Raw genomic sequence first — 27,788 nt, 5'->3', positions numbered from 1 at the left:
TTTCACATGCTCTTGCCCACCCCTAGGAAGCGCTTCGTCGCGTCATCGACTTCATCTCTAACGGCTACAAACAAAACAAACAAGACATCCGCGACATCTACCTCTTCTTCCGTCGCCAAGAACGACTAGTCACCGCATTCGAAAAAAAGTGGAAACTCTTTCGAGGCGACTTGAAAGGCATCCACGAACTCCTTCAAAAGCAACTTCATTCCTGCAGCATCCTTAAACTAGGCCTCGCTCCTCCAGACACAACCTAAAGGACCTCTATTCTTTCAGACCGCAATCGCTACCACCGCCACAAACGTCCTACGCAAACACATTGGAAGAACCCTAGTCCTTACCCAACTGCTCGACAACCTTCACGACCTCCTCTACGACAAAAAACTCTGGTTACTTCATACCCAACTCAGCAGCGATACCCACCCTCTCCTTCACCAACTGCAATGCTATCAACGATGCCTCAAAAGCAAACTCAGAGTCGCCGGCGTCGACATCGAAAGATTCCTCGAACTCGAAGGAGGGGACTTTGTCACCGGCATGTTCTGGCTCGATACCCTTGCCTTTACCTTGTGAACTTCACCTTTGTGTTTTCTTCAGACCGCTGCCGTCACCTGCGCCATTTGCCTCTCCAACGTACCCCTCAACGGTCCCAACACCGTCCTGACCCTTTGTTGCAAACACCACTTTCACTACGACTGCCTCGACCAATGGCGTACTCGTCAAAACACTCAGTGCCCCATGTGCAGGGCCCGGCCCATCATCACCGATCCGCCCTTCCTCACTACCCTGGAACTCTTGCCTCTCGACTCTGACGAGGACGACGATTACCAAGCCAACGACACCCCTTCACAGGACGACATCGACCACCAAGCGCAACCCTTTGCCATCATCCCCTCCACCACCATCGCCCTCGAAGATGCCCAAGATTACAGCTGCCACCACCGTACCCCCAATGCCTACGGTCCCATCGTCCTCACTTCTACCTATACGCGTCTCCACAACTTCCAGTTCACACAAACGCCTTCCACGCCTCTACGCTACCTACTCATCGCCCACGAGGCCCGCGAATACCCGCCCTCAGGATTCATCCGCGTCCAAATCTCCACCTCGGCCACCATCAACCACTACTTATTCGCTTCGGCCATGTGGAGAGAGTACCAGGACGACAGCAACATCATCTTTACTTACCTGCCCTTGGTCGATGGCCTCAATCGCGACCTTTCCCTCCCGCACTTCAATGCCCACACGTCCGTCTACGTCTACGTGGCCCCCTACTTCCACACAGACAACCACAACGATCCCAGCATCTACATCATGGGGGTCAGCACCAAAAAAACATTACGCGCTACCAAAGCCTCCTTTCTAAAAGCATTTCCACGTTGTCCTTTTCCCTCACTAGAAGGCCTCTACTACACGCCCCGACACCCCAGACGACCCCTCTCATCTGGTATGTACGTGTCAAGAGGCTCAAGATCCTGACTGTCTCCAATGCAACGAAGCGGCCAAGGACTCCGAAGTGGACAACAAACGATTCTTCTTCCCTCCCGATTTCCAAAAACGCACTCCTTCACACCTCATCACTGACGTGGCCGACGCTCTGGAAGCATGCCCCACCTTCCAATTGTTCCTCGACTTCTTATCCATCTTCAACAAGAAAAAGAACTCCAGCCCCTGCAGCTGTGGTTGGTGCAATCCTTAATACCTCACTCTTCCCATACAGACCTACTGACGCGTTCACCCTGACGAAGACCTTTGCCAATACTGCTCCCCTCGTTCACGTTTGAAACTACTCTTTGCTCCTCAACAGTGCTGCGTCTGTTACTCACCTCTTCCCGATCATCCGCTTCAACGTCACCTTCCAACCGAAACACTTTACTCCGACTCCAACACGACCTCCTGCTGTGCCCAACCCATACACACCGAGTGCCTCATGCAGTGGATCCTCAGCACGGGCTTCAACTACACCTGTCCTTACTGTCGTACCCCTCACGCGCTGCCTCAATGGCCCGGCTCCTTGTTCGTCAACTACCTCGAAGGTCACTTCTCTCAAGTGTACAGCGGCGACCCCGTCTGGGAAATGGCCCAACCCACCATGGCTCGCATCATGCTCCTCTTCTTGCGTCACGTCCACGACCTCATCCACATCCGTCCCATCGCTCACGTCAATTTCCACAACACGATCAAACCTCCACCGTGCCTCCTCTGCCACAAGCCCATCCCTTATTCGGGTCAAGAAGGGACCATCGATTACACGGGTCAATACCACGTCTTCAACTGCCGTCAATTCGCTCTTCGAGGGTACATGCCTCCGCCACCTCGTCACGTCCCCGTCCAAGCCTGTCATTCCCTCTGCCTCGTTCGCTACATGGACCAACACCGTCATCACTATCCCATGCCGTGTCCTTGTTCCTCCCTCCCTGGACCTCCACACCAAATCTGCGTTACTCGCTTAGACACCTTATTTAAAACGTTCATACGTCACACTCGGGACGCCGCGGCCGTCCAATGGGCCAGTCGCCTGTGCATCCAAGAATTTCAAACCAACACCTTCCACGTCATCCTCCTCCACAAACAACGACTCCGTCTCGTCCGCCTTCATCAACGAATCCATCCGCCCCACACTCCTCTCAACCACGTCAAGTTCTCCCTCGACTACCAATCCCACATGCGTCGCTACCTGACCTCGCTCGACCTCAGTCCTCTCCCTGGCCTAGCTCGTTACGTCCTCCGCTACAAACGCTGTGATGCATGTCTCGCTTACCTTCCTGAATGGTTCCCCCAATGTAGAAACTGTACCACACCTTTCCAAACTCTTCGTAATGGCAAACGCGTCCGACGACACGACTTATCTAATTAACTAAAAAACATTTCGTTCGTTAAATTTATGTACTGCTTTTTCATTGGTCAATAAAAACCTTTCAACACGCCTATGACTCGAGTTTATATGCTAATTCCTTCCGGATCCCTACCCTAGACTACCTTAACTTCACCCTTCTATTTCATAGCAGCCCCGGTGGTCTAATGGTATGATACTGGCCTAGCTGGCTGGAGATCGAGGTTCGACTCCTCGCAGGGGAGCTTTTCTCCTTTTTCCTCTTTTTTCTTTAAAAAAAAAAAAAAACTTCTTTTTTTATTCCTTACCTTCTTAGGCTCAATCCTCAGCTAAGGTCTCCAAAGAAACCAAGCCTGTCCCCACCGTCGACGACCAAGTCACGGTCAGTCTCATCAAAGTTCGTGGGAACGACCTCTCCAAAGCAAAACCCAGACCCACCCTCGAAGAAGAGGAAAACGCCAAGTGGTTCGTTCATTCCGAAACCCACAAGCGCTACCTCATCCACAGCCCCGATACTCCCAAGGAAATAGCCAACGACCTTGCTCGAGGCATTGGCAAAGTCCTCGTCACCAATCATGGCATCCTACGACGCATAAGCTTTCTTCCCGCCTGGAATACCTATACCTTTGCCATGGTCAATCCTCCTCAAGGACCTCACATTCACTCTGGCGATCCCAGCCTCATCGAAGCGTACGCCCAATGGAAGATCAAGGTCTCCAACGATGCCCTCCGCACGTACGAGCAAAAGGAAGAAAAGCGCAAAGTAGAAGAGCGCAGGGAACAACGCAAGAAATACATCAAAGAAAGTCGTGACCGATGGATGAGATCCAAGGGTCATACCTGTGTTTGCTCCTGTGACACCTGTACATGTAAATGTCATGAATACCCCTCCCATTAAAAAACCGTTAACCTCAAACCCACGTCTTGACTACCTTTTTAAACACCTCCCCTAAGTAAGTGCTCGCGGTAGCTCAACGCGCAGAGCGTCGGACTATAGTTCCGAAGGTCGCTGGTTCAAACCCAGCTCGCGGGACCTTATACTTTTTCAAGGAAAATAAAAAGAAAAAAAATCACTCACTACGTCACCCGTTCCCTCCCCACTTACGTCACCCGTTACGTCACCCGTTCCCGTCTCCCCTTGGGCGATCCGTCACCCCATTCGTTTCCGTTTCCGGTGATTTGCTATAGCAACGGGAATACATGAATATCTAATTCATGCATAAATTAACCTGACCCTATACATAGACATATATAACTACTTGCCTCGACCAGGGCATAGCAAAGAAAGTAGGGGTTATATATAGGGGTTATTGGCAGTAAATGCAAATGTAGTTCATATACAGTAATGCTTTTTTGTTCCAGTTTAGGCTGTTATATTGAACATTGTAGTTAAAAATGTGTTTTCAGCTGTTTTTCTGACACCTCGGTTAATAGGGACACCCCGTTAATAAGGACAGTATTGTCCGTCCCAACGCTGTCCTTATTAACAGGGTTCCACTGTATACAAAAAGTACAGCTGTGCTTCAAAATCCAAGGAATGGAAGAAGTATACTAATAGTATATATATTCTTGTCATTGTAGTATACTTTTTGTATACTTCACTTGATGTACAAAAAGCATACACGAAAGGACGAAATTCATAATACTAACAGTATAGTTTTACTATACTTTTAGTATACTGTAATAGTATACAAAAAGTATACTGCATGCAGTATACTTTTTGTACTAATGAAGTATATTATTAGTATATAACTTTTTGGTCAGGGCTTACCACGATTAATTTTTACTTCCTACGTTGTTTTAACATTTCATATTCAATACTTTTTCAAATAAATCTTTTCTTAAAAGTTTAACTTACTTTTCTATATTGGCTCAATTTAAAAAAATTACATTTAGTCGGGCCACTGAGTCTTCAAATAGTATCCGGTCATTTAGACCCGTTTCACTTTCGACCCGGTTTTTTCAATCCGCTCCATATATAAGTAAATCCAAGAATGTTAAAACCAATTGTTTCTTTTGGTGTTTAAAAAACCCTGCCTACTTACTACAGTTTTGCATACTTTTTAACCTTTAGCTCTTTTTCTTTATTTTTCTAGTTTCTCAAAGAACTCACTAACCAAGCCTGTGACAAGACAATAAAACAACCGAGGCCCGGCAGCGTGACCGTCTCACAAGAGCAATTTCAATGTGCGATGTCAAAAGCCATAAGCCATGACATCACTGATGCCATGAGACAACGCCTCAGAGAGTGGAACTTTTTCGTAAAGTCAATTTTTTTATCCTAACTGCTAATCTCACGCCAAACATCATGTTACGTCTTTATGGGCAATTACAGAACACTATAGTTTAGTTTAGTTTATTCGTCACTATTTACAACCTGAGGTACAATATGTGATCTAATAAATTAAGTGAGCTAAATGTAGTTATATAGAGATGAAAAGGAAAAAATAGTGAAAAAGAAGGTTATTATGATAAAACGTGACAGGAGGAGGATACGGGACTTGCGTCCCAATTGACAACCTTCCCCTATTGTAGTAAAACTGAAAAAATACCAGAAAGTACTTCTTAGAACAATTTTGCATAATGAAAAAAATAGTATGAAATAGCAAGAGTGAAGAGGTCTAAAAGTTATGACCTAAAATATTTTATCAAAGAATACTGGACTAATTCATTATATAGTGAGAAAATAAGCTTTTTGAATTTCTCCAAGGACATTGAACTTCTTAGAACTCTTTTGCATTATAAAAAAAAATCAGAAATAGCAAGGGAGGAATGGTCTAAAAGTTATAACATTACATATTTTATCAAAAATACTAGACTAATTGATTATATAATGAGTAACTGAGGTGGCTGATAGGATGATAATTTCTGGTCATAGTGTTCAGAAATTAACTTTTTAAATTTCGTCAAGTACGTTGGCGTGGTTTTCAGCTCAGTTGGTAGGCTGTTCCATAGTTCTACAGTTCTTGGGTCGATAAGAGGACCTATAGTAGGTCTGCTTGTAGCGTGCTGTAAGTTGGACGAGGTTGTTCTTGTCAAAGCTACGCGTCTTGTAGGTTGATGTAACTGGAAGCAGATGCTGTTAAGTTGGGTTTCTGTAGACCCATTCCTTATCTTGTACAGCATAACAAGGTCAGTCATCTCTCTTCTGTGTTCCAGTGGCTGCAGTTCAAGGTAGCTGAGCCTCTCAGTGTATGTCTTGTCCTCAGGATAGTTCAAAATGAACTTGGTAGCTCTACGTTGTACATTCTCTATCAGCCCGCAATGTTTTGCAGTGTATGGCGACCAAACACTAGAGGCGTACTCTAGCTTGGGCCTCACCAACGAGCAAAATAGAAGTTTTCTTGTTCTTACATCAGTGATGTCTCTTCCGCAGATTCTTTTTAGGAGGCCGAGTGTCTTATTGGCCTTGCCACACATATCTTCGACGTGTTTGCCCCACGTCATGTCACTTGTGACAGTGACTCCAAGGTCTTTGATGTGGCTAGCTTGCTGGAGGTCCTGGTTACCAAGGTGGTACTGGTTGGTGTCGACTTCAGATCTTTTCTTTGACATGTGCAGGACTTTACATTTGGATGTGTTGAATGTCATTTTGGAATCAACACTCCAGCGGTGAACACAATCGATGTCGTCTTGGAGAGATTGCTGACAGGATCTCGAGTCTATGACTCGGTAAAGCTTCGAATCATCGGCGAAAAGGGCAAGTTTAGAACCACGTTGAAGATAGTTTGGCATATCACTGGCGTAGACAAGAAACAGTAACGGTCCAAGTATGGAGCCTTGTGGAGCACCAGATGTCACGAGTAACCAGTTGGAGAATGCTCCATCTAAGATGACACGCTGTTGTCTGTTACACAGATAACTTTGAAACCACTGCAGTAGTGGGCATGAGACTCCATAGCTCTGTAGTTTGCTGAGAAGTAACGGATGCGATACCTTGTCAAATGCCTTGGATAGATCGAGACGGACTGTGTCAACTTCTCTGCCACTTGCTAGATTTTCCACGATGTCATGGTAGACTGTGAGTAGGGAATGACTACCTGACTTCTAAACTTCTACGTGATGTATATAAAGTTAACTGTTTTGACCATTGGGATATATTAACACACAAAACATTTTTTGATAATTGCTTACAACTGGTTATTATAATAACTAGGTTTTATAACTAGTGACTAGGGTTGTCTGTAAAATACAGAAGAGATGTTTATATATTTTTTCTAACGTTAAATTGATAGTTTAACATATTTGTGATATTTCAGCATTGAGGTTTATATTTAAAAATAAAATAATTTTTCACTTTAAAAATTGACCACCCCTTTGCATGTTTGTATACTTTCAATTAGTTTTGCAGCTTACATCCCACTATGGACTGCGGACCGCGGTTACACTTAGTTTTATAGCTTACATCTCACTACGGACTGTGGACCGCGGTTACACTTAGTTTTATAGCTTACATCCCACTACGGACTGCGGGTTCCATATCATTTTCCTTGCATGCCTTAAAAAATGGACAGGTATTCTATAATCGCTCCTAATCAGGTTTACAGAAGAGAAAGAATTCAGTTCCCAGATGGAAAAATCTCTATTTTTATGCTTCCTGTCATGGCTGACATCACATGATGATGCACGGCCTCTCTAGACAAAATCCTAACTGGTGTGGGTCAGTACACTGTAACATGACTTGACATTGCCGATACATCTTTGAAAAGGTGCATGCAAAAAGCAATTAAAAACGCTTTTGCATCTATTGGAAAAACTACAATCTATTTTGTATTGATATGATAAATTTAATTATAATTGTTAAGTATCAACATGTAGGCAACTAGAAAAGAACTGCAAATCGTAAAACATAAAAATTTATCATCAGCAACAGTATTTATTTAAATTTTGTTTTTTAAGATCTTTTCTTCAGCCTTATATTGAAGACGGCATATTCAAATCCATAACTAGGGGAAGTCGATCTCCCATTTGTAACAACTAATGAGAAATCAAAATTTGAAGAACTGGAGGTAAAGCTATTTTGTATTCGGTAATATAATCAAGATATATATATTTATCATCAGCAACAGTACTTCTTTTAAATTTTGCTTTTTAAAGATCTTTTCTTCAGCCCTATATTGAAGACGGCATATTCAAATCCACAACTAGGAGAATACGATCTCCCATTTGTAACAACTTAATTGAAAATCAAGATTTGAAAAACTGGAGGTAAAGCTATTTTTATTCGGTACTGTATTCTATTAACATTCTTTATTTAAATATACTCCGTTACCTTTGTTTATATTGTGTCGCACCCCACAACAATAATAAGCCCACCAAGAAATATATATTGTTCTGTTTTGTGAATGTTTGTTTGTATGTGTACACTGCACTGATTATCTATAAAAAATGTAATGCAACTATTTATCTCACATTTTTACATTACAGGCTGGTGATGTGTTTCTATGGCGAGTATCCAAAATATGAAAATGAAAGATAAGAGCATTCCAACTACCCATACACTCTGAAACTCGAACTCAAACATACCCTGAAATCCAAGCCCAACCCTTAACCAACCTCACATCCAAGCCTACCCTGGAAACTTATTCCCAACCTACAATCCTTCAATCTGACCCAAATGTCTACCTTTCAAACAAAATAAAAATATCGAGTACAAATGTAGTGAAGAAGGGACGGGGATGGCTCGTTGTAAACGAAAAGGAAGGGGAAGGAAGGGACACTTTTAAGGAAACGTCTTGTGGGGTGGGGGTGCAAGAGTGAAATAACAAGTTTTAAAAATACTTCTCACCACCACTATTAATTTCTGACAAACAAAAAAATCAATTTAAAAAATTGCAAAATGCTAATAATACTCTTTTTGAAGTTTTAAAAAGGCAAGAGCATATTGAAGGTAATTTGGAAATTTGAAGCGAATATTTTTGACCGTTATTCATATGTACAAGAAACTATATAATACTATATAATAGTTATATGAATTTGTTTTATGTATATCAGTTGTAAAGTGGTCTTGAACTTATGGAAACATCCCTATAGAAAAGTAAAGTTATTGTTATTTAATATTATCATCATCATTATTATAGCATATTCATTGGATTTTGTATTCTTTACCGCAGAATGTGGCAACAATGCCTTACAAGAGAAATACTGGCTTTGCTGTGGGCAGTTTAGTACGGAGAAAAGGCAAAGCGCTTCAGGCTTCCATTAAAACCTTACAGCAGCAGTTCTGAAGATTGAAAAACATATCAAACATTGAGTGTCGTATCTCCCTGTGTCGCTCTTTAAGAAAAAGGACTATGGAAGAGCTTAGTAGCCAGGTGAAGGGTTTTCTTTTCAACAAAGATGGCGGATCAGTTTTTAAACATTGGTTTGTATACTAAAAACAGAACAAATCGTACATTTACATATAAAACAGAACTATTTTCTGCTTACCTTCATGAGAACTGACAAGAACTGACATTCCACAGGGGTAGAGTTGGGAGTGGAAGATGGAGCGAACAACAGTTTTTAGATTTGAGTTTTTTATTTCGTATTACAGATAGGAAGGGTTCTAGGCCAAATTTACATTAAAATCTAGATTCCCCCTAGGTTTGCTATGATGAACTTCCAGTGTCAATATCTGATAATAAGCTGAGGTGTTTGCTCGACCATTCCGAGGCCCGATAAGTTAGTCTAGTAGCGAGTCAAATAGAAGGTAAGTAATTTTTGTGAACCAAGGCAAGGGATGTGAACTCATGCTAAATATAGTTGATTCATTCATTGTATACATTCCAGGAAAAAACTAATCTACTTATATTTATAATGCTAGCCAAAAGCAATAGGCTAAAAAGGATTTTGATCGTGGCTGTGGATCACGAAATTCAATTACCAGCTGGGCTGTTAACCTTCTTGGAACGGTCTCTGGTGGGTCAAAATATCAATGCCTTTCATGGGATGGATTCTGCAGTGCAAGAATTTTTCTCAACCTCTCGAAAGGGGTCATATGAACTTCAGTTCTGTGTGAGAAGTCAAAGTGCGAAAGGTAAGGTTGTCGGGGATATGGTTTTAACGTGTGGACTACAGGCACTCATTCTTTTGGTTCACGAAAGACAAGTCACTAAAGTGGTGGTGTTGTTAGTGGTGGGTTCTTTCAAGAACCTTGCCGCTTTGAGGTTGTATTCAGATTATAGGTTTGAAGTCATTGAACATTACAAAGGCACATGTATGATGGCATTGTTCAACTTAGACCAGAAAGCTAGACTATGGCAAGACCGTCTGCAGAGAAACGATTTTCTTGCTACCCAAACTACCCAACGTCATTCACAGGCTTACATTGAAATGGAAGTCTCTTTAAACGAATGTTTTTTTATTCAAATTAGATTTTTTCTCGCTTTCTTATTTTACTGTAGATAAACATAGCACAGCCCTGTACAGCTGAAACATGTTATGATATACATTAAAGTTTGATTTTAAATCATTGTTAGGCTCTATTACATTAATATCAAAGGTCTTTTTGCATTTCATTTAATCAACCTTGAGAATAAAAGAAAATATATGAAGTAGTAATAAAAAAAGCCGATTATTTTATCAGTAATTAATACCGCAAAACTCTTTTTTCATGATATGCCTTAAAAAAGGCACAAAAAACGACCAACATCAAACCCCCAAACTCAATTTTATGTAAAAACAAAATAGTTGTTTTAATTTTGACGTTACTATTTTAGTGTTAGAAGGAACATTTCCCGATTTCTGTATTCATTTTGCAATAAATTGGTGAGGTTACATAATTGGCTGTAACTTCCAAAAAACTCAACATGTGCCCGGCAAACTTCGGGATAAAACACTCAAATACCATAGCTTTCGCATGGATAACATCAGAAAACTGTACAATAAACTTTTTTTTCGTCAAAGAAAACCCCCTAATAGTCCTACTTAAGTGAGAATGGGTGTATTACTGATTAGTTTGCCAATATATTTTATCAAAAATTATAAGGTTGGGTACTGGGGGGTGGGGGGGAGGTCGGAAGTTTTGCAGCATTTTCTGCATTGTTGCTATGGAGTGGAAGCGAAAATCCCGTGATCAACTTTCATGTTCTCGATTATATTCTTCAGAAACCTTTTTTTTAACACGAAAAAGTTTATTCTTTATTCTTTGCTTTGCGTTATAGTCATTTTATGAATCGTCCTATAATGTTGATCGATTCCATCACGAGAATATGTAACAACACTATCTCTACAACTTTCATGAGGGCAAGGAAGATTTTTGCCAAAAATGCACTGTCAAAAGCCTTTCTTCTCGTAAACAAGTTTTCACGCTAAAACACTCCATCTTGAATTTGTTATCTGCCAGTCGTCACTTTTTCTCTGTCCTTCCAAAAAGCCACTGCACGCAAAAAAAAAGCGTGAAACAAATGACGACTGGGTATACAAGTCTGGACTTGACTATCATGTTGTCATGAACATGGTTAAGCCAATTCTCAACCGGCGTCACCACATATATTTTGATAACTTCTTCTCCAGCTTCTCTAGACTTTTGGAACATTTAGAAGTCCAACAAAATAAATAATGTGCAACGTTTGGACCTTGATGGTCACTATAATTTTGCCTCTGAGTACCGGGAATGTAGAATTTGTAAGAGAAAAGTCATCAGTTGGAGTACAGGCACCGTAAAAAAGCTTGATCATAGACATCAGCTTCAGTTTCAAGTACTGTTAACATACCACTATATTTGTGACGTTAGAGTAATAAGACCATTTAGACAGAGAGGCTTTGCAACAGCTCTATTCTGCTGCTTAACCAACTGAACGAAGTGAGAAGTGTCTACAGAGAACCTCCCAGTACTTGACTGTGTGCAATACTTTGCTGATGCATCAAAGCAAGGACTTCTTACACCACCAGTATTAGAAGAACCACCAAAGTTTATACCTGTACCAAAATATCAATGGCTGCTTACAGTGTATGCATAAGATGTCAACACACCAATAACATTTAAAGTCCCTATGACGCTTATTTTTTGTCAATTTTTTAACAGTTGTATTAAAAGTAGAAGGTCTTGGGAGACTATTCGTTTATAAAATTCTCGAGTATGAATTGTAAAAGTATCTTCTTAAGAGCTTTAAAAGTGGCAAAAAATTAAATTTTGGGCTTCCTGTGTTAAATTGACCAAGCAAAAGGAAGCCTATGGGAGCCTGTGCTGTGACGTCACCGGAGTAAGACACAATATGAATCCAGTAAAGTTGCCATAAAATTACATACGGTGTATAATTAATTGCTCGTAGTTGGTGAGTTCTGTTTTATTCTCGTTATAAATATGCCGTATCGGTGTGTAGTGGGAGGATGTTCGAACACTCCTGATCCAGAGAGGCAGATTTCACTGCATAAAATCCCCTTCGAGGACAATGAAGCTCCTGAAGCAAGGAAAAGACGGCGACAGTGGCTTCGGTTTGTCAGGACCAAACGTGCGAAGTGGAGTCCGACCACGAATTCTCGTGTATGTTCCGAGCATTTTCGTCCAGAAGACTTTGTCAGGAGACCACTGGATATACCTTCTACTATTTCGTTTGTTCCAAGGCTAATTTCAGACGAAGTAGGGGTAGTTCCAGTGCCATCAATTCATCAGCCGGCAAAAGATTCTTCAAGCGCGTCACGGCCGTCTTCAGATCTACGTGAAACACGCAAGGTATGTAACAATCATATTATTTTAGGTATGGTTCAACTTATTCGCGCTACCTTCTGGTAATTGATATTTTGTTGTCTCCAATAATGCTTCTTCTTTTTCCTACATCTTTAGATTGTTAGAGAAGTTATGAAAACTGCAAGCGAACCAAGTTGTTCATCGACCGGCGACGGTGACGACTCGATTTGCGGTAGTACGATTCCGGTTCAAGATGCTGAGAATGTGGTGCCTGATGAATCATTAGAACAAATCTGTGTTCAGGTAATTTATCCAAAATAATTACTGCATTTTAAAAGTTATGTGGAAATATTCCCTTACAAAATGTTTTGTCCTTTACCATCTAGATTCATCATGTGTCCACACAAACTCCAGACTCGTGCCTTGAATGTAAAAGACTTGCAAACGAGAACCGGAAATTAAGAAACAAGATTGTTGACCTGAAGACAAAGCAAGAAAGATATTTATCTTTGATTCGGAAAATGGAAGAGGGTAAGATAATTATTTTTGGCGTTACGATATAACACAACTTGCGGGAAAGTAAAAAACATTGCTTCCGTCGTTCTTTCTAGACATGGAGAGTATTTCCACAAAATTGAAAGAACATGAAAATTTCCAGAGCGAAGAGTTAGTACATGTACAGAGGAGTGATGATCAAGAGGAGATGTATATAGAAGATGAGGAACCAGAAGAACCAGATTTCGGAAGTGGCGACGACTCTTCAGCAACAGAATATGAACCTGAAACTGGAACGGACGAGACCGACTCAGAGGAAGAGGACAACTTCGAAGACGTGGACAAGAGGTATTCCATCTAAAATAATCTCTTTGATCAACCTTCTATGTTTCTGTTAGATCAATGAAGAGATGTCTTTCATTTTTTTGTAGAACTTGGTCGGATAATCTGAGAGAACGACCTAAATACATTGTGTTTCTTTCCAAGCTCCTGCTTTTGTTCAATATCTGCCATGTCTGCAAAACGGACCACCCTGTTGTGTCGACCAGAAAAACGGGAACGATGGTCGAAGTTCAAACCATTTGCAAAAACAAGGCATGTCCTAAACCAGTACAGATTTGGTCAAGTCAGCCTCAGATGCCAGGGACAAGAATGGCTGCAGGAAACTTTTTACTATGTTTTGGGATTTTGCTGTCAGGAAGTGCAGCTTCCAAGGTTATGCAGATGTTCAAACATATGGGGTTATCCTGCCTTTCACTGAGAACATACGTCAGACATCAAAGGGTAGGTATTACCTACCCTGTTGTATGTATTTTTGTTTGCCCCTCTCTCCCTTTTATTTTCTTTCTGTTCTTTGTAATTATTATTACTCACCTCTCCTGTCTGTGTTATGTATTTAAGACATTATTGTTTTTATTTCATAGAGTAAATTGTTTCCAGCCGTGTACCTGTTCTAGAAAAAGCATCAAGAAAGAATGTTCCAGAAATTGAAAGAAACAGGAGAAAATATCATTATTGCAGGAGATGGCAGGCATGATAGCATGGGACACAGTGCAAAATACTGTGCCTACTCTATTTTTGCCTGCACAATTTCCTCAATTATAACATTTTCTTTAATTCAAGTAAGCTTCCAATTACAACCTAATGAAATAATATGAATATGTCTTGTGGATCTTTTGTGGTACTGCTTAAGAGAAAGGAGAAATTGCCACAATTTAAATTCCACTTCATTTACCAATGAATTTGTTAAAACTTTGCCTTTTTATTTTTTTTACAGAGAAATGTGGCAGGAAGCAGTCCAGCAATGGAATACCTTGGCTTTCAAGAGTGCATGAATTACCTCTTAGGCTGTGGACTAGCAATTGCCAAACATATGAGGGAGCGTTAAGCAAATATAATGTATTCATTTTATTTTAGAAATTCGCAAAGTTCTCACAAAGATATCAAAGATCAGTGGTTGCTCTGCAATATTGGATTGGATCAAGCCCTGCGAGAACCATTTATTTTGGAGCGCCACAACAACCTTGACAGGAAATGGTGAAGTAATATGGGCAAAGTTTAAGTCATTTCTCTACCATGTAACTAACAGACACAAAGATTTACCTATCCCATTATTCAACAAGTGTGCTCATGATGACAACATTCAAGATAGAAAATGGCTTGAAGAAGGTTTGTTAACATTATCCAGAAAATCAAAACAAAATATCATACACTAAAAATTTACCACCATTTTTCATAGATACTGTGGCGTTCGAAAAACTAAAAGCAGGGCTAACAAAGAAATCTCTTGTAAATGGCATCAAGAAGATATCACCTTTAGAACAAACTAGTTCCTTGGAAGGTTTTCATTCTGTGCTCAACCACTACGCTCCCAAAATGATTGCCTACTCTTATTCAGGAATGTTTTGTAGGTAAGGTATTGGCCTCTTTAGTCTTTTTTTATTTACTTACTATTGGAGATGGTACATGTCCCCAATAAAAAATAATTTTTTCTTTGAAATAATATTTTATACAGAAATTCACATTTTGCATTTGTATCTTTACCCTTCAAGACATATTATAGCTACCACACACTTCAACTACGATCTTCACCGAGAAACATTAAAAAGAGAAGATGGCACCGACCAGGTCAAGATAGTCTATCCAAAATTTATGTGATGTCACGATGATATTGTTCAAGACTGTGAAAAAAAATTCTTAGGTAAATGTGTTTTTAAGTTTCTACGATCGATCAAATATGCCTAAATACGTTGTTTCAGAAAGGATCGTTTTTGCATAAATTAGCAAGTAAATGACTGCCAAAATTAAAAGAATATTTTTCAAATCCTTTATAAGCCGTTTGAGACATCAATACTTAGCAAATTTGAGGGATTTTTCTGAAGAAAAGGCAACATTTACTGCCTACCGCTTCACAAATCATGAATTCTAGGTATAGTGATGGTCATCTACACAAAACCGCGAAAGCGTTGCGTGACCACCGGCGGCGGGATAATAAATACTGTGTGTGCATGTGAGTTTTTTTTTTTTAATGTATCCAAATAAATACCGAAAATACTACTTTTATTTCCCGTTATTAACTACATTTGTGCGTCTTCCTCCTTATGTTTTAGTATCTAAAAGTATAACGTTCGTGTTAGCGGCAGCTCCTGGCCGTTCAAACCTATGCAAGGCTCTGATGACGTATTCCAGAGTTAGTAGAGGGGACTCCCCTCTATTAACTCTGCGTATTCCTATGAAAAATGGAGGGTCCTGAAGGGGGTTCCTAATCCCATTTACAAGCCCAACATTTACTCAAATCCCAGTTCAAATCCCTTTATTCTTAGCCCGAGCCCATTTTTGATGTTTTTTGTTTATGAATCCCAGTGCATGATATCCTATTTTCCCAGCACCAAAGAAGGATAATACCAGCACTCATTTTACCCCTTCAGGACCCTCTAAGTACTAGCTTGGTTCGATCACAAAATGGGTTGGGGAATGAAATCAAACGAAGGTCGAAAGCGTCTTAAAGAAATGCAGAAAGACTATCTAATGGCCCAGTTTAACATTGGTGAGCAGACCGGGCATAAAGTTGATCCTGCAACGACATCGGAAAAAAAAAAAAAAAAAACTGTTATCGCTTATCACCACCGCAAGTACAGGAGTGGCGCAGCTCAACGGGGTCGAACTGAAAGCATTTTTGGCCTTCCTCAAAGTCCTTGAGGAAGGCCAAGAATTCTGATGGTGTCCGTTTTTTTCAGTTCTGATGGGTTCCTCACGTCTAAACAAGTGGTTTTTTTCACGATTGCCAAAGAAAAATGTCGTCCCCGCCGAAATAGATGCACAAGTAGACGACAAGCTTCCAGGAAAGGCTCTGGACAAAATGAACAAGGAAGTACAGAATGCCATATTAATACAGCACCCCATATCCTTGGATGTTTATAAACTGTGTGAGCTTGCTGTGCAGAACACGATGAAAGCAACACGTGGACACCAGCAAAAAGGATAAGAAAAGAAAGGAATCCTACGTTGACGCCACTCGTCCGTACACATCTTTTCACAAGAAAAACAACCATTTCAACTAAAGCCGTTTTATAAGAAAAAAAATTTATACCGACATTACTAGTTTTTGTTTCCTAAATTAATACAATATATATGACGCGAGTATATATTGAGCGGGATTCATGTGATAACTTACCGATACCGAAATCACTCGCGTAACTCAAGGGCGGATTCAACGGAGGGGTCCAGGGCTGCGGACCCCCATTTACAACTCGTTATTTCCCCTTTTTTAACATACCATATATTGCAGATAATTTTCTATTGAAAGTCATAACTCTTATGTAGGTTTATAAATTGAAAGCCAAATCAAGTTGTTATGTTTGCGTTTTGAAAGGTTACAACGTACAAATATAGCGGTATGTATGACCTCAAAAATAACGTCACTGATTGAATGTACTTTTTGGAGCCCCTTCAAAAATATCCTGGATCTGCCTCTGAAACTAGACAAATGTTACCTCAAGGGTCACACACAATACGAGGGCGTATAACATGAGCCGATCTATTATTTTTGATGCGTTCGTGAGAAGAGTAAAGTTTACATTCCTATATTACATAAATTTGTTATGCATACAAGAGGGGGATATTGTTTTAAAAGAAAGCATAGTTTAAGGGGCTTCGATATTTAAGTTTTAGTCCTCAAGTGGCTGGGCCGGCAAAAAAATAAGGTTTTTGAGGAGAACTCTTTATCCCCAATGGTCATGGCCGCCAGTGGTCACGCAACGCTTTCGCGGTTTTGTGTAGATGACCGTCACTGTACCTAGAATTCATGATTTGTGAAGCGGTAGGGAGTAAATGCTGCTCTTTCTTCAGAAAAATCCCTCAAATTTGCTAAGTATTGATGTCTCAAGACGCCGGGTCATCTGGCTCGGATTTCCGGACATATACTTGAAGCAAAATATGATATCTTGACCGGGATAATTTTTCTAGAGACTGGGTACTACTTATTTTGATATAAAAACGGGTCGCTGAGCTTCTTGGGATAGCTTTGACAAAGCAAAGAGCGGGAAATTTACAAAGAACGCGAACTAAGCTTCATTTTGATACCAAACTTGAGCTGTAAAACTTAAGAATCGACGAATTGCAGATAGCAGACTTCGAGTCAAAATGGCTTCTTAAAGACAAGTTGTGAAATTGGCAGACTTCTCTTCCAAAAAACTTTTTTGCTTCCAATCCAAAAATCTTACAGAGGTAAATAATGGATTCCATGTTTATCAGGTAAGAATCGTATGTTTTTTATTTTTCATACAAACCTAATCAGAACGAGAAATAATTATATATCTGGACCACCTTTATAGCATAGTCACAACAGTTTGTACTCTTTCACAGCTGACTGTGGCACAATGCCTTATAAGAGAAATAATCGCTTCGATGTGGGCAGCTTTGTAAGGAGAAAGCGCGAAGTTCTTAAGGAATTGACGGAAGAAAAAATTAATTCCTTGTCTTCTATTAAAACCTTACAGCAGCAGGTCAGGAGATTGAAAAATAAGGTAAGGTTTTTAAACATTTTTGAATTTAAGTTAAGCTTAAATCTGAATTGAAAGTTAAGAACAGCAGTGTCGGACTTGAAAAACATTAACTTAATAAATGTAAGAAATTAAACTTATAAGCTTATTGGCCGATAAGTTTCTGAATTATTAAGAAAGGCTAGGAACAAGACTATCTTGAATAAAATGCTATAAGGAATAGAAAAAATATATTACACGAGTTGTGATCTACATTCAAATTCTCCTTACCTTTTTGATATAATTACTGTTAAAAGTTAATAGGAATTTGTCTTTTGATAAACTATCGAATTTCTGTCTTATTTATATTTTACTTTGCAGTTTTTATTAATCTTTTTTTTTTTTTTTTTTTTTTAATTTTTCTTACTCATTAAAATTTTACATTTTCTTCATCTTGCAAATGCAGGAAAACCAACTAAGAGAATCAACTAAGAAAGCATCTGCATGTACAACACCACCTCCTCTTAAGGTATTTTTTATTCAGATAATTTGCTTTGGTGCATTCTACCTTTATTTAATGAAAATATATATAATACATAGTTTCTGATATTTTAGGTTCCAAAAAGAGTCAGGTCTCCTACATTGCTAAACAGTCCTGCTTGTAACCAGAAAACTCTCCAAAGAAGAAATGAAGAAACATTCCACTTGGCCCAAAAAATATACGGAGCTACAAACAGCAACAAAAGGCCAGCACTAGATGGACTCTTTGACACCTTGCAAAAGAAGTGTAAGATTAATGAGCTAGGGGATTATGTATTGACTAACCAGAAAGTCACAGAATATGTAATAAACAAAGTCCAAAAAAAGGAAATAGATAATTTTACTAAATCACTCCAAAATGTATTGAGAAGTATAGCAGCATACTATTCTGCTGGTGTCATGGGTAAAAGAAAGTACCAGGCAGTGCGTCTTGCTACCTCTATGACATCCAGTAAACGCAAAAGGGGTGGTCGAACTGGTCTGAAATTTTTGGGGAATTGTACGATTCCTAAATTACTTACTTATAATCAGTTGATAAAGGAAATCAATGCTATAGATATTGGCAATGTATTTCCAGTTGAAGAGCTGTTATCAGGTGATGATGAAATTAGCATAAATGGTAGTTTTCGTGACCTGAGAGAATTTCTCCCAAGACTTGCTAACTTCTATTTAAGCAACTCAAAGAAAGATAGTCTTAGATGGTTTGGTGAAACTGAAGGTAACTTCAAGGTTGCTTTTGGGGGGGATGGTTGGCCTTTTGGAAAGCATGAAACAGCTTGCTCATTTCTAATTAGTTTCCTCAATACAGGAAAAAAGGTTGCATCTAGTAATGATAATTTTTTAGTCTGGTGCAAACTGTGAGGAAACCTCTTTGACAGTTACAAAATATGTTCAAGCTGTTTACAAACCGATTGTGGATATAGAAAGCAAAGTTTTTCAAGTACAGGGTTTACATGTGACATTCAAATTTTCTGAGCTCCCCAATGACATGAAAATGCTAGCCATGCTTTGAGGAGAATTGTCCAATTCTGCTAGATTTTTTTCTTCATTTGGAAATGTTACTTTTTCAGATAGTGGTGACCTACATGGGACTTTTGGCCAGGGTCAAAATCACATGTGGAAGCCATGGAGTTATAAACACAGGGTTGAAGTAGTCAAGCTTGTGGAAAATTTCAAGAAAAAGTTAGAAACTAAACAGGTTACAAAGCAAACTAAAAGAACTAGTATCACAGAATTTATTGCTAACCAGAAGAGCCGCCAGGAACTTCTTCCTCTTATAGGGAGACTAATTGATAGAGCTCATGTTGAACCATTGCATCTGAAAAACAATGCATGGCAGTATTTTTTAGAGCTTTATTTAAGGAAGCATTAGGAAAGTCCAAGCTCAAACCTTCACACAAACTTTTTCTGATATCCCTCAAGACATCTGTGTTGCTAGAGTTGTAACTGCTTTGCAGTTTGAAGTGAAGGCAACCCGACTGGCAAAGAAAGTTAGGATGTGGTATAATAAAACACAAGGGAAAAAGGGGGACATGCAATACAGGTTTACTGGGAAGGAGTCAAGGATGTTTTGCCATAATTTCATGAGACTTATAAGGCACCTGAGTCATGAGGATGATAGTAAGAAGCAAAGGCAAACAGTCCTGGCTTTAGTTTATATAGGCATCAGGTTGAGAGACTGCTGCTCAATCTTCAACAGATTTGAAGTCAAAGATGCTGATTTATGTAATCTTGAAACTAAAGCCAGAGAGTACTGTCATGCCAACAAGCTGTTTCTTCCTTACCCCATCAATCCAACCATCTGGACTATTGGCCATGTTTTACCTGTGCATGCAAAGCATGTGTATGATATCTACAAACAAGGGCTCCTTACAGTCACAATGGAGGGTAGAGAAGCTAAACATGTTGCTTTGCACAGGCTGAGCCAAAATTCCACATATCAGACAAGATGGAAAGACATATTTAGACATGAGTTTATCATGGCAATATGGTTGCCCGAGCACAACCATGTACCATGCCTATACTCACAAAGCAAAGAAGTTTACATACCTTCGAGAGTTTTTGAATATGATAGTTTCTGCTATTGTGGCCTAGAAAAGGCAGATCCTAGAGATAAAGAATGTTCTTTCTGTGGTGACAAGCTCATGGCTTTTATACATGACAGTGTCAAGGCCAAAAGCTATAAACCTGGCCTGGCCCTTTGAGTTGTTTAACCATGTGCATTCCTGAGATTGCTAGATTTGCATACAATGTTATGAAAAATGTGTTTCTTATCTAGTTTATTATTATTAACATTTCATTGGTATGAGATTATAATATATATCTTAGATTGATAGATTTTTATATATAATATTATAAAAATGTGTTTTATTATCTAAGGTTTTGATATCAAAATATTCATATATAGAGGATATAATACATAGAGGATATAATGGACAATTACTAGATGCTACTAAATGGCTAGAGAACTGATTTAACAAAGCAAAAATTGGTATTAATTAGTATTATTTGATTACAATTATTGCTCATGGTTTAGTGCAAGCACTCTAGTGTTTACACATGATCATATACTTACATAGATTGTACTTGGCTGGTCTAAGAAAATCAAATAAACTGATGACAATAATAATGTAATCTATGTTGCATAATGAAGTATTTTGAAGAAAAAAATAATAATAATAACAAATAAAATAAAATGTCTTATTATAAGTCTGGTGAATTAATCGTGAAAACCATATCCAAGTTCATTCCAGTATCCATAATGGCAATTGATAACTATTTTCGAGTTTCTTTCATCGTAAGTTAAAATGAAAGGCTTCTCACTGTTCACCAAAAGTTCTGCTTTGCATCCCTCTCGCCTGCCTTTGAATGTCTTTTGCAGCATATCTTTAACTTCAGTAGCGCTGATCCCAGATAACTTCGAAAAATCACGAATTAAGCGCTTCTTCTGATTGAATTTCAGTACAGAAGACTCTACTGTTATACCAAAATTCGTAGAAGATTTTGAGCAAGCCTCGATGATGATTGTAAATATTTGTTTTGGCAACCCACGTCTTAGTTCAATTGACCAGGAGTTTTTGGCTTTCGGTGATCCTGTCATTCGTCTCTTGATGGACTTAAGCCACAAACTGATCTCGGAAGCAACTGCAGGTCTTACACTGATAGTTTTATTCAAGAGTTTGTCCTGTTCGTCTAACAGTCCAACCTGATGGCGTCTGTAAACTTCCCTAAGTACTTCACTAGCTTCGTCTTGGAAAGCGTTGAACGAATCTACCGAAGATCTAAGAGGATAAAAATTCTTCACAGAGCTTCTTAATACCTCCTCGAGACTAGGTGATTCTTCTTCGCTGCCTTCTGAACCAGATTCTGCTAAAACTTCTTCTAAAACTTTTTCCACTGTAAAATTATTATTGCAAGCCGCCATTATACTTTTTAAGAATGCCGCTGACCGTTTGCAGCATGATCGCGGTACCTAAATGTCCGATTTTTCATGCCAGATCACCCGGCGTGCAAACGGCTTATAAAAGATTTGACAAATATTCTTTTAATTTTGGCAGTCATTTACTTGCTAATTTATGCAAAAACGATCCTTTCTGAAACAACGTATTTAGGCATATTTGATCGATCGTAGAAACTTAAAAACACATTTACCTAAGAATGTTTTTTCACAATCTTGAACAATATCATCTTGACATCACATACAGTGAAAATATCGCTTTTCTGTTGTATCGGCCATGGTAAAATTCTCACTTGTTTTGAGGGTACTTTTAAGCTCAAGAAAACTGTGTCTTGCAAATAAATCTACCTCGCATTTGCATACAATCGAAGGTCACGTGAGATAGCAAGCATTGAGTATCCGAGCTCAGTGCGAGTTTGACGTCCGAGCGAACAGTCGGTAAATGAGAACTCACGTTGAGTTTAATACCAATTATTGGAATTTTCCTCTACAAAGATGGACAATACGGCCAAATCAATACTTCCGAAACCTCCAGAAGATGTGAATCTAGAATCTGACGTGGAAGGGGACGACCTGAACGAGCCTAAGAATCCTGCGGCCCACACGAGTATACAAGAAAGGACCTCCTCGAAGTCCAGCCACCAAAATACCACAGAGGGCAGTAGTTCTGAGATAAAACTACTAACATCAGCCATTCTAAATTTAACTAAACATCTTACACAGAAAGAAGAGGCCCCTTCCGTGAAGGGAAAAGGGAAGGTCCGGCTAAACGACAATCTACAGATGCCGAGAATCTTCCCGCCAAAAAATCTCACCATGACGGCCATCGCTCCACGAGCGAAGGCAAATCATCCTCAGAAATTACAGGGGATGACAGCGACACAAATGAGCTCCTTAATGAGCTCTTGAAGCCAGGGCTGTCAGATGGCGAAAATGATTCAGATGACTCACTCGACGACACGCTCTCAGAGCTACAAAAAGAGTATGAGTCGGACGACCTTGTCGGGGCTAAGCTTCAAAACAAACAGCTAGCCAAACTAGTCGATAAAATGTTCAGGCATCGTATACCTGACAAGGGCCTGAAAGACAAAATTGACCGTCAAGAGAGGCTGGAAAACTGCCAGAATGTTAAACCTACACGGGTGAACCAAGGCATCTGGCGTAAACTTTGTGAGTATACCATACCAAGAAGAGAGATCTTCAGATGTATAAGATACAACAGGCCTTAGTAAAGGGGATAATACCAGTCGCACGCATGACTGACCTCTCCATGACAGGACGTGTGGACAAAGAACAGCTGCAGGACATGAAGAAATGGGCCTTGAGGCTTTATCACTATTAACTCATGTCAATTATGAAATAAACATGCAGCGAAAACAACTAATGAAAACAGACATAGGAAAAGACTATGCAGTCCTATGCTCTCCTCAGGTCCCTTTCTCAGATATGCTCTTTGGTGATGATCTCCAGAAACAGCTCAAAGATATAGGAGATGAAAATAAAATTGGACCTAAATTCCAGACCAAAGGGCAACAGAACAACAATAGTGGTGGATCCTACAAATACTCTCAGAGGGGTTCAAAAAACTTCAGAGGCCAAGGCTACAGACCTTGGAGGAGGAAAGAAGCTCAGAAGGGCTCCAAAACACCACAACAACAATCCAAATAAACCTGAAATCACACCCAATTAGCTCTGATGAGCTGGTAAGTGCCACAAATTTTAAGGCAGGCAACATAACTAAATTTGTTGATAATTGGAGGCAAATCACCTCTGATATTAACATCCTTGATATCATTACTGGCTATCATATAGCCTTTGACACTATTCCCTGTCAAACTGCAACACCTTTTGTTCAGTTTTCCAAGGGTGAAGAACAAATTATTGCCACAGAAATTGATAAACTCTTCAAAAAACAGGTTATTGAGAAAACTTCTCATTGTAAGGATGAATTCATCTCAACAATCTTTACAAGACCAAAGAAGGATGGATCTCACAGACTCATCCTAAATCTAAAAAAGCTCAATGAGCATGTTACCTACCATCATTTCAAGATGGAATCCTTACAATCTGCTACCCAGTTATTAAGACAAGGGTCTTGGATGGCAGTACTTGATCTCAAGGATGCATATTATTCAGTATCTGTAGCCCACAAACATAGAAAGTTCCTCAGATTTGTGTTCACAAACTCAGTTTATGAGTTCACCTGTCTGCCCAATGGGTTATCAAGTGCACCAAGAGTGTTCACTAAATTAATGAAACCAGTTTATGCATCACTTAGATCAAAAGGTAACCAGTTAGTAGGGTACATTGATGATATCCTGCTACTTGCTGACTCATCTGAGGTACTCAAAACACAAATAAGAGAGACAATGTGCTTGCTCACATCCCTGGGCTTCACTGTTCATGATACTAAGTCAGTAACAAACCCTACCCAAGAGGTTCAATTTTTAGGTTTTATCATAAATTCAATCAACATGCAAGTCTCCATGGTCCCAGAAAAAGCAAAGAAAATTAAAATTGCATGCAAAGCTCTGTTGAGTCATAAGGGGCGTGTACCCATAAGAGAGGTTGCCTCAGTAGTGGGACTTATGGTGGCTTCCTTCCCAGGTGTCTATTATGGACCTTTATTCTACAGATCCCTAGAGAATGACAAGACGATTGCCTTAAAGTCTAATGGCTGGAACCTAGTTGGTGATATGACCATCTCACCCCTTGCCAGGGAGGATTTGAGATGGTGGATTTCAGATATTGACCACTGTCCCAATCCTGTAATCTTACAGCCACCTACCATAACTCTCAAAACTGATAGTTCCCTAAAGGGATGGGGTGGCATAATTGAGGGTTCTAAGTTATTAGCAAGGGGCAGATGGTCAGCTGAAGAAGCAAACCATCACATTAATTACCTAGAAATAAAAGCAATCTTTCTGTCACTCAAAGCACTCTGTGGACACCTGCGGGCAAAGGCCATTAAAATACTGTGTGACAATACTACAGCAGTATCATACATTCAGCATATGGGAGGTACACATTCCCTTCAGTGCAATGAAATTACAAGGGAAATTATTCTTTGGTGTAGAGAAAGAGAATTAACATTATCCATATCCCATTTGCCAGGCAAATTCAACATAGAGGCGGACAGAGCTAGCCGAGATTTCCATAGCAATACCGAATGGTCTCTTGACTTAGTTTGTTTTCAGAGCCTGGCAGCTAAGTGGGGAATGCCTGAAGTGGATATGTTTGCTTCCAGATTGAATTATAAGGTTGAAAAATATATTGCCTGGAAGCCTGACCCAGGGGCAATAGCCATTGATGCCTTTACTGTTGACTGGGCAAAATATCAACTGATATATTGTTTTCCCCCTTTTAGCCTGATAGGGAAAGTCCTTCAGTACATACAACTAAGCAAAGTTATGGCAATCTTGGTGGTCCCACAGTGGGAAACACAGTTCTGGTACCCACGCTTACTTCAAATGATGCAGGATCAGCCTGTCAAGATAAACAACCACAGCCAAACATTAACACTACCTTACAGCCCAAAGGAAGTGCACCCTCTGTATCCGAAACTAAAACTCATTGGCTGTCTTGTGTCAAGTCTGCCTTGACCAGCCAAGGAGTATTTGGTGAACCTCTTGACATTATATTGAAATCATGGAGAGAGGGAACTCATAAACAATACCAGACTTACATTTCATCTTGGGTTCAGTTCTGCAAAGATAACAATGTTAACCAGCTACACCCTGAACTACAACAGGTCCTAGACTTCCTGACTCAGCTCTCTAAGAGGATGAGCTACAGTGCTGTAGGAACAGCAAGAAGTGCACTCTCCACCTTCATTACAGTAGATGGTGTGAAAGTAGGAAGCCACCCTGTAGTCTCCAGGTTCATGTCAGGTTTGTTCAATATATAACCTGCATTACCGAGATACTTAGAGACCTGGGACCCACAACAAGTACTCACCTTTTTAAAGGATTTTCCAGTTGTTGAAGATTTATCTCTAAAGCTCCTAACATTGAAAACGGTAATGATAATGGCACTAATATCTGCTCAGAGAACTCAAACACTACAAAAGTTATCTCTTGATAGCATGACAGTAAAGCCTGATGAATACTCTTTCAGAATCACCTCATGCCTTAAACAGACAAGTGCAAGAGGTGGAAAGAACCGCCATCTGCATCCCATCGTATTTAAACGTTACAGTTCAGACAAAAGACTTTGTATTGTGACTCTGCTAAATGTATATATCACAAGAACAGCTGCCATTCGTAAGAATACCAGACAACTTCTGATTTGTCATGCAGAGCCTCATGGCCCAGCATCTAAAGACACTATATCTAGATGGTTAAAACAGACAATGAAGGCAGCTGGCATAAACACTGATATCTTTAAAAGCCACAGCACAAGATCAGCATCTACTTCAGCAGCTAAAGCAGCAGATGTCCCCATTCAGGACATAATGACCACTGCTGGGTGGAGATCAGACTCAGTGTTTGCAAAGTTTTATGACAGACCAATCTATAGAGAGAACAAATTTGCTGAAGCAGTTTTAACCAAATAACTGACTTTATTATTCTCTGAGATTCAGTCTAGATTTAGTATATCATACTATAGCTGTCTAGGCTTTGGGTTATGACCTATGTATGTTCTAGTGGAACAAAAAATACAATTTATACATGTTGCTGCTTGGGCTATGTGTGGTTGATTTTGGGAGCCTTTGAGCTTTAAAATCTCACGTGACCTTCGATTGTATGCAAATGCGAGGTAGAATTGAAAAATTAAACGAGACTTACCTAAGTCGAAGTTGGATTGAGATTCTACCGTAGCATTTGCAGAAATGAGGAGGTCACATCCCACCCAAGCCCTATACTGTTGCCCATGATACTCTACACATAGAATATTTATTTTCAAAGTCCCCCAAAATCGCTTTAAAGACTGAGCTCGGATACTCAATGCTTGCTATCTCACGTGACCTCATTCCTGCAAATGCTACGGTAGAATCTCAATCCAACTTCGAATTAGGTAAGTCTCGTTTAATTTTTCAATTCTTCCAGAAATTCTTCGTTACAGCTACATGTCTGAAAATCATTGTGAGGCATATAGAGATACCATATTTGAAGTTTGTTAGGTTAGAAAGATCAAGTATTGATTGTATTTCGTACACGAGATCGGTGATTTATCTCAATTTCAGAGTCGTCAAATTAGCATATTTGCCTATCTGCATAAAAATTCTAATTTCTCCGGAACAAAAAAGAATTTTTCAAAACCAAGTGCACAGGGGTTAATGTTATATGATAAGGTATCTAACTTCAAAGTATGAACAAAATCGATTTTTTGACTGTTGCCACCTAATGTCTGATTTTTACGGACAGCCGCTCTTAATGCAGATGATGATCAAGAGCTCTGCCACTTTGCTGATGAAGTTGAAAGAAATCTGGGTTAGCACTATTTTTAATGCTTTGAGTATTGGAAGTGATGTTTATTAAATATATTTATACTTATATTTTCTTACAGAGCAACAGAAAACCCATAAACAGCTGATATCGCCACAGCTCATTCCACAACCAACAAGTCTTCAAGGTACTCTATCTTTTATTGCCTATATGGCACTTTGTACTTCAGGACTGAGCACTTTCTAAATGTAGTTTTATCATAACTATTTTAACATTTATAATAACATTTCAGTTGTGACTTTTCTTTACATTAATTTTTTTTATTTGTATTTATCTATATTATGATTTCTTGTTATAACCCTTTAGAATATACCCTTCCTGATAGTTGCAGTAAGACTCTTCCCAAAGCTCATCATGCATGGGTGTCTCAAGCTTTGTTTAAAACCAGTGTTAGGAATGGGAAGGCTGAGCTCGATTTCAGAAGGTA

General features: G+C 39.6%; 2 protein-coding genes, 1 non-coding gene and 3 pseudogenes across 4 annotated transcripts; all 6 read left to right on the top strand.

Moving 5' to 3' along the window:
- Window positions 1-3,793: 3,793 nt before the first annotated feature.
- Trnay-aua (transfer RNA tyrosine (anticodon AUA)) lies at window positions 3,794-3,866 on the top strand. Its single transcript has one exon. It is a non-coding gene; the product is annotated as a tRNA-Tyr (tRNA).
- Window positions 3,867-12,891: 9,025 nt separating this feature from the next.
- On the top strand, window positions 12,892-13,970 carry LOC148912682 (uncharacterized). Of its 2 annotated transcripts, none has more exons than XM_089026444.1 (4): window positions 12,892-12,974; window positions 13,055-13,286; window positions 13,425-13,721; window positions 13,862-13,970. In XM_089026444.1, exons 1-3 carry the CDS (start codon window positions 12,965-12,967, stop codon window positions 13,696-13,698), a joined length of 516 nt encoding a protein of 171 aa, XP_088882570.1. In that variant the 5' UTR covers window positions 12,892-12,964; the 3' UTR covers window positions 13,699-13,721; window positions 13,862-13,970. The 2 variants fall into 2 exon arrangements, with proteins under 2 accessions (XP_088882570.1, XP_088882569.1); XM_089026443.1 differs by having other exon boundaries at window positions 13,370-13,721.
- Window positions 13,971-14,218: 248 nt separating this feature from the next.
- LOC148912681 (uncharacterized) lies at window positions 14,219-15,095 on the top strand. The gene is made up of 4 exons (XM_089026803.1): window positions 14,219-14,264; window positions 14,355-14,606; window positions 14,677-14,848; window positions 14,990-15,095. The coding sequence occupies exons 1-4, from the start codon at window positions 14,219-14,221 to the stop codon at window positions 15,093-15,095; spliced, it is 576 nt and encodes a 191-aa protein (XP_088882929.1).
- A 2,720-nt stretch (window positions 15,096-17,815) lies between these two features.
- On the top strand, window positions 17,816-20,661 carry LOC148912680 (uncharacterized; annotated as a pseudogene).
- A 1,748-nt stretch (window positions 20,662-22,409) lies between these two features.
- LOC148912679 (uncharacterized) lies at window positions 22,410-23,582 on the top strand (annotated as a pseudogene).
- Window positions 23,583-23,609: 27 nt separating this feature from the next.
- Window positions 23,610-26,469, top strand: LOC148912678 (uncharacterized; annotated as a pseudogene).
- Window positions 26,470-27,788: the final 1,319 nt, after the last annotated feature.

This window comes from Actinia tenebrosa, unplaced genomic scaffold (genome assembly GCF_029948245.1).
Source record: "Actinia tenebrosa isolate PJP-AT-01 unplaced genomic scaffold, QUT_ActTen_1.0 PGA_scaffold10__47_contigs__length_13832649, whole genome shotgun sequence".
Taxonomy (NCBI): Eukaryota; Metazoa; Cnidaria; class Anthozoa; order Actiniaria; family Actiniidae; genus Actinia; species Actinia tenebrosa.
This window is presented reverse-complemented; position numbering and strand designations above follow the sequence as displayed.

Coding starts and splice junctions, on each gene's coding strand:
- LOC148912681 (XM_089026803.1), top strand. CDS start 14,219: ATGTGGCAGGAAGCAGTCCAGCAATGGAATACCTTGGCTTTCAAGA. Junction 14,265..14,354: donor GAATACCTTGGCTTTCAAGA/GTGCATGAATTA, acceptor ATTTTATTTTAG/AAATTCGCAAAGTTCTCACA. Junction 14,607..14,676: donor TAGAAAATGGCTTGAAGAAG/GTTTGTTAACAT, acceptor CATTTTTCATAG/ATACTGTGGCGTTCGAAAAA.
- LOC148912682 (XM_089026443.1), top strand. Junction 13,287..13,369: donor TTCGAAGACGTGGACAAGAG/GTATTCCATCTA, acceptor ATTTTTTTGTAG/AACTTGGTCGGATAATCTGA. Junction 13,722..13,861: donor CATACGTCAGACATCAAAGG/GTAGGTATTACC, acceptor TTTATTTCATAG/AGTAAATTGTTTCCAGCCGT.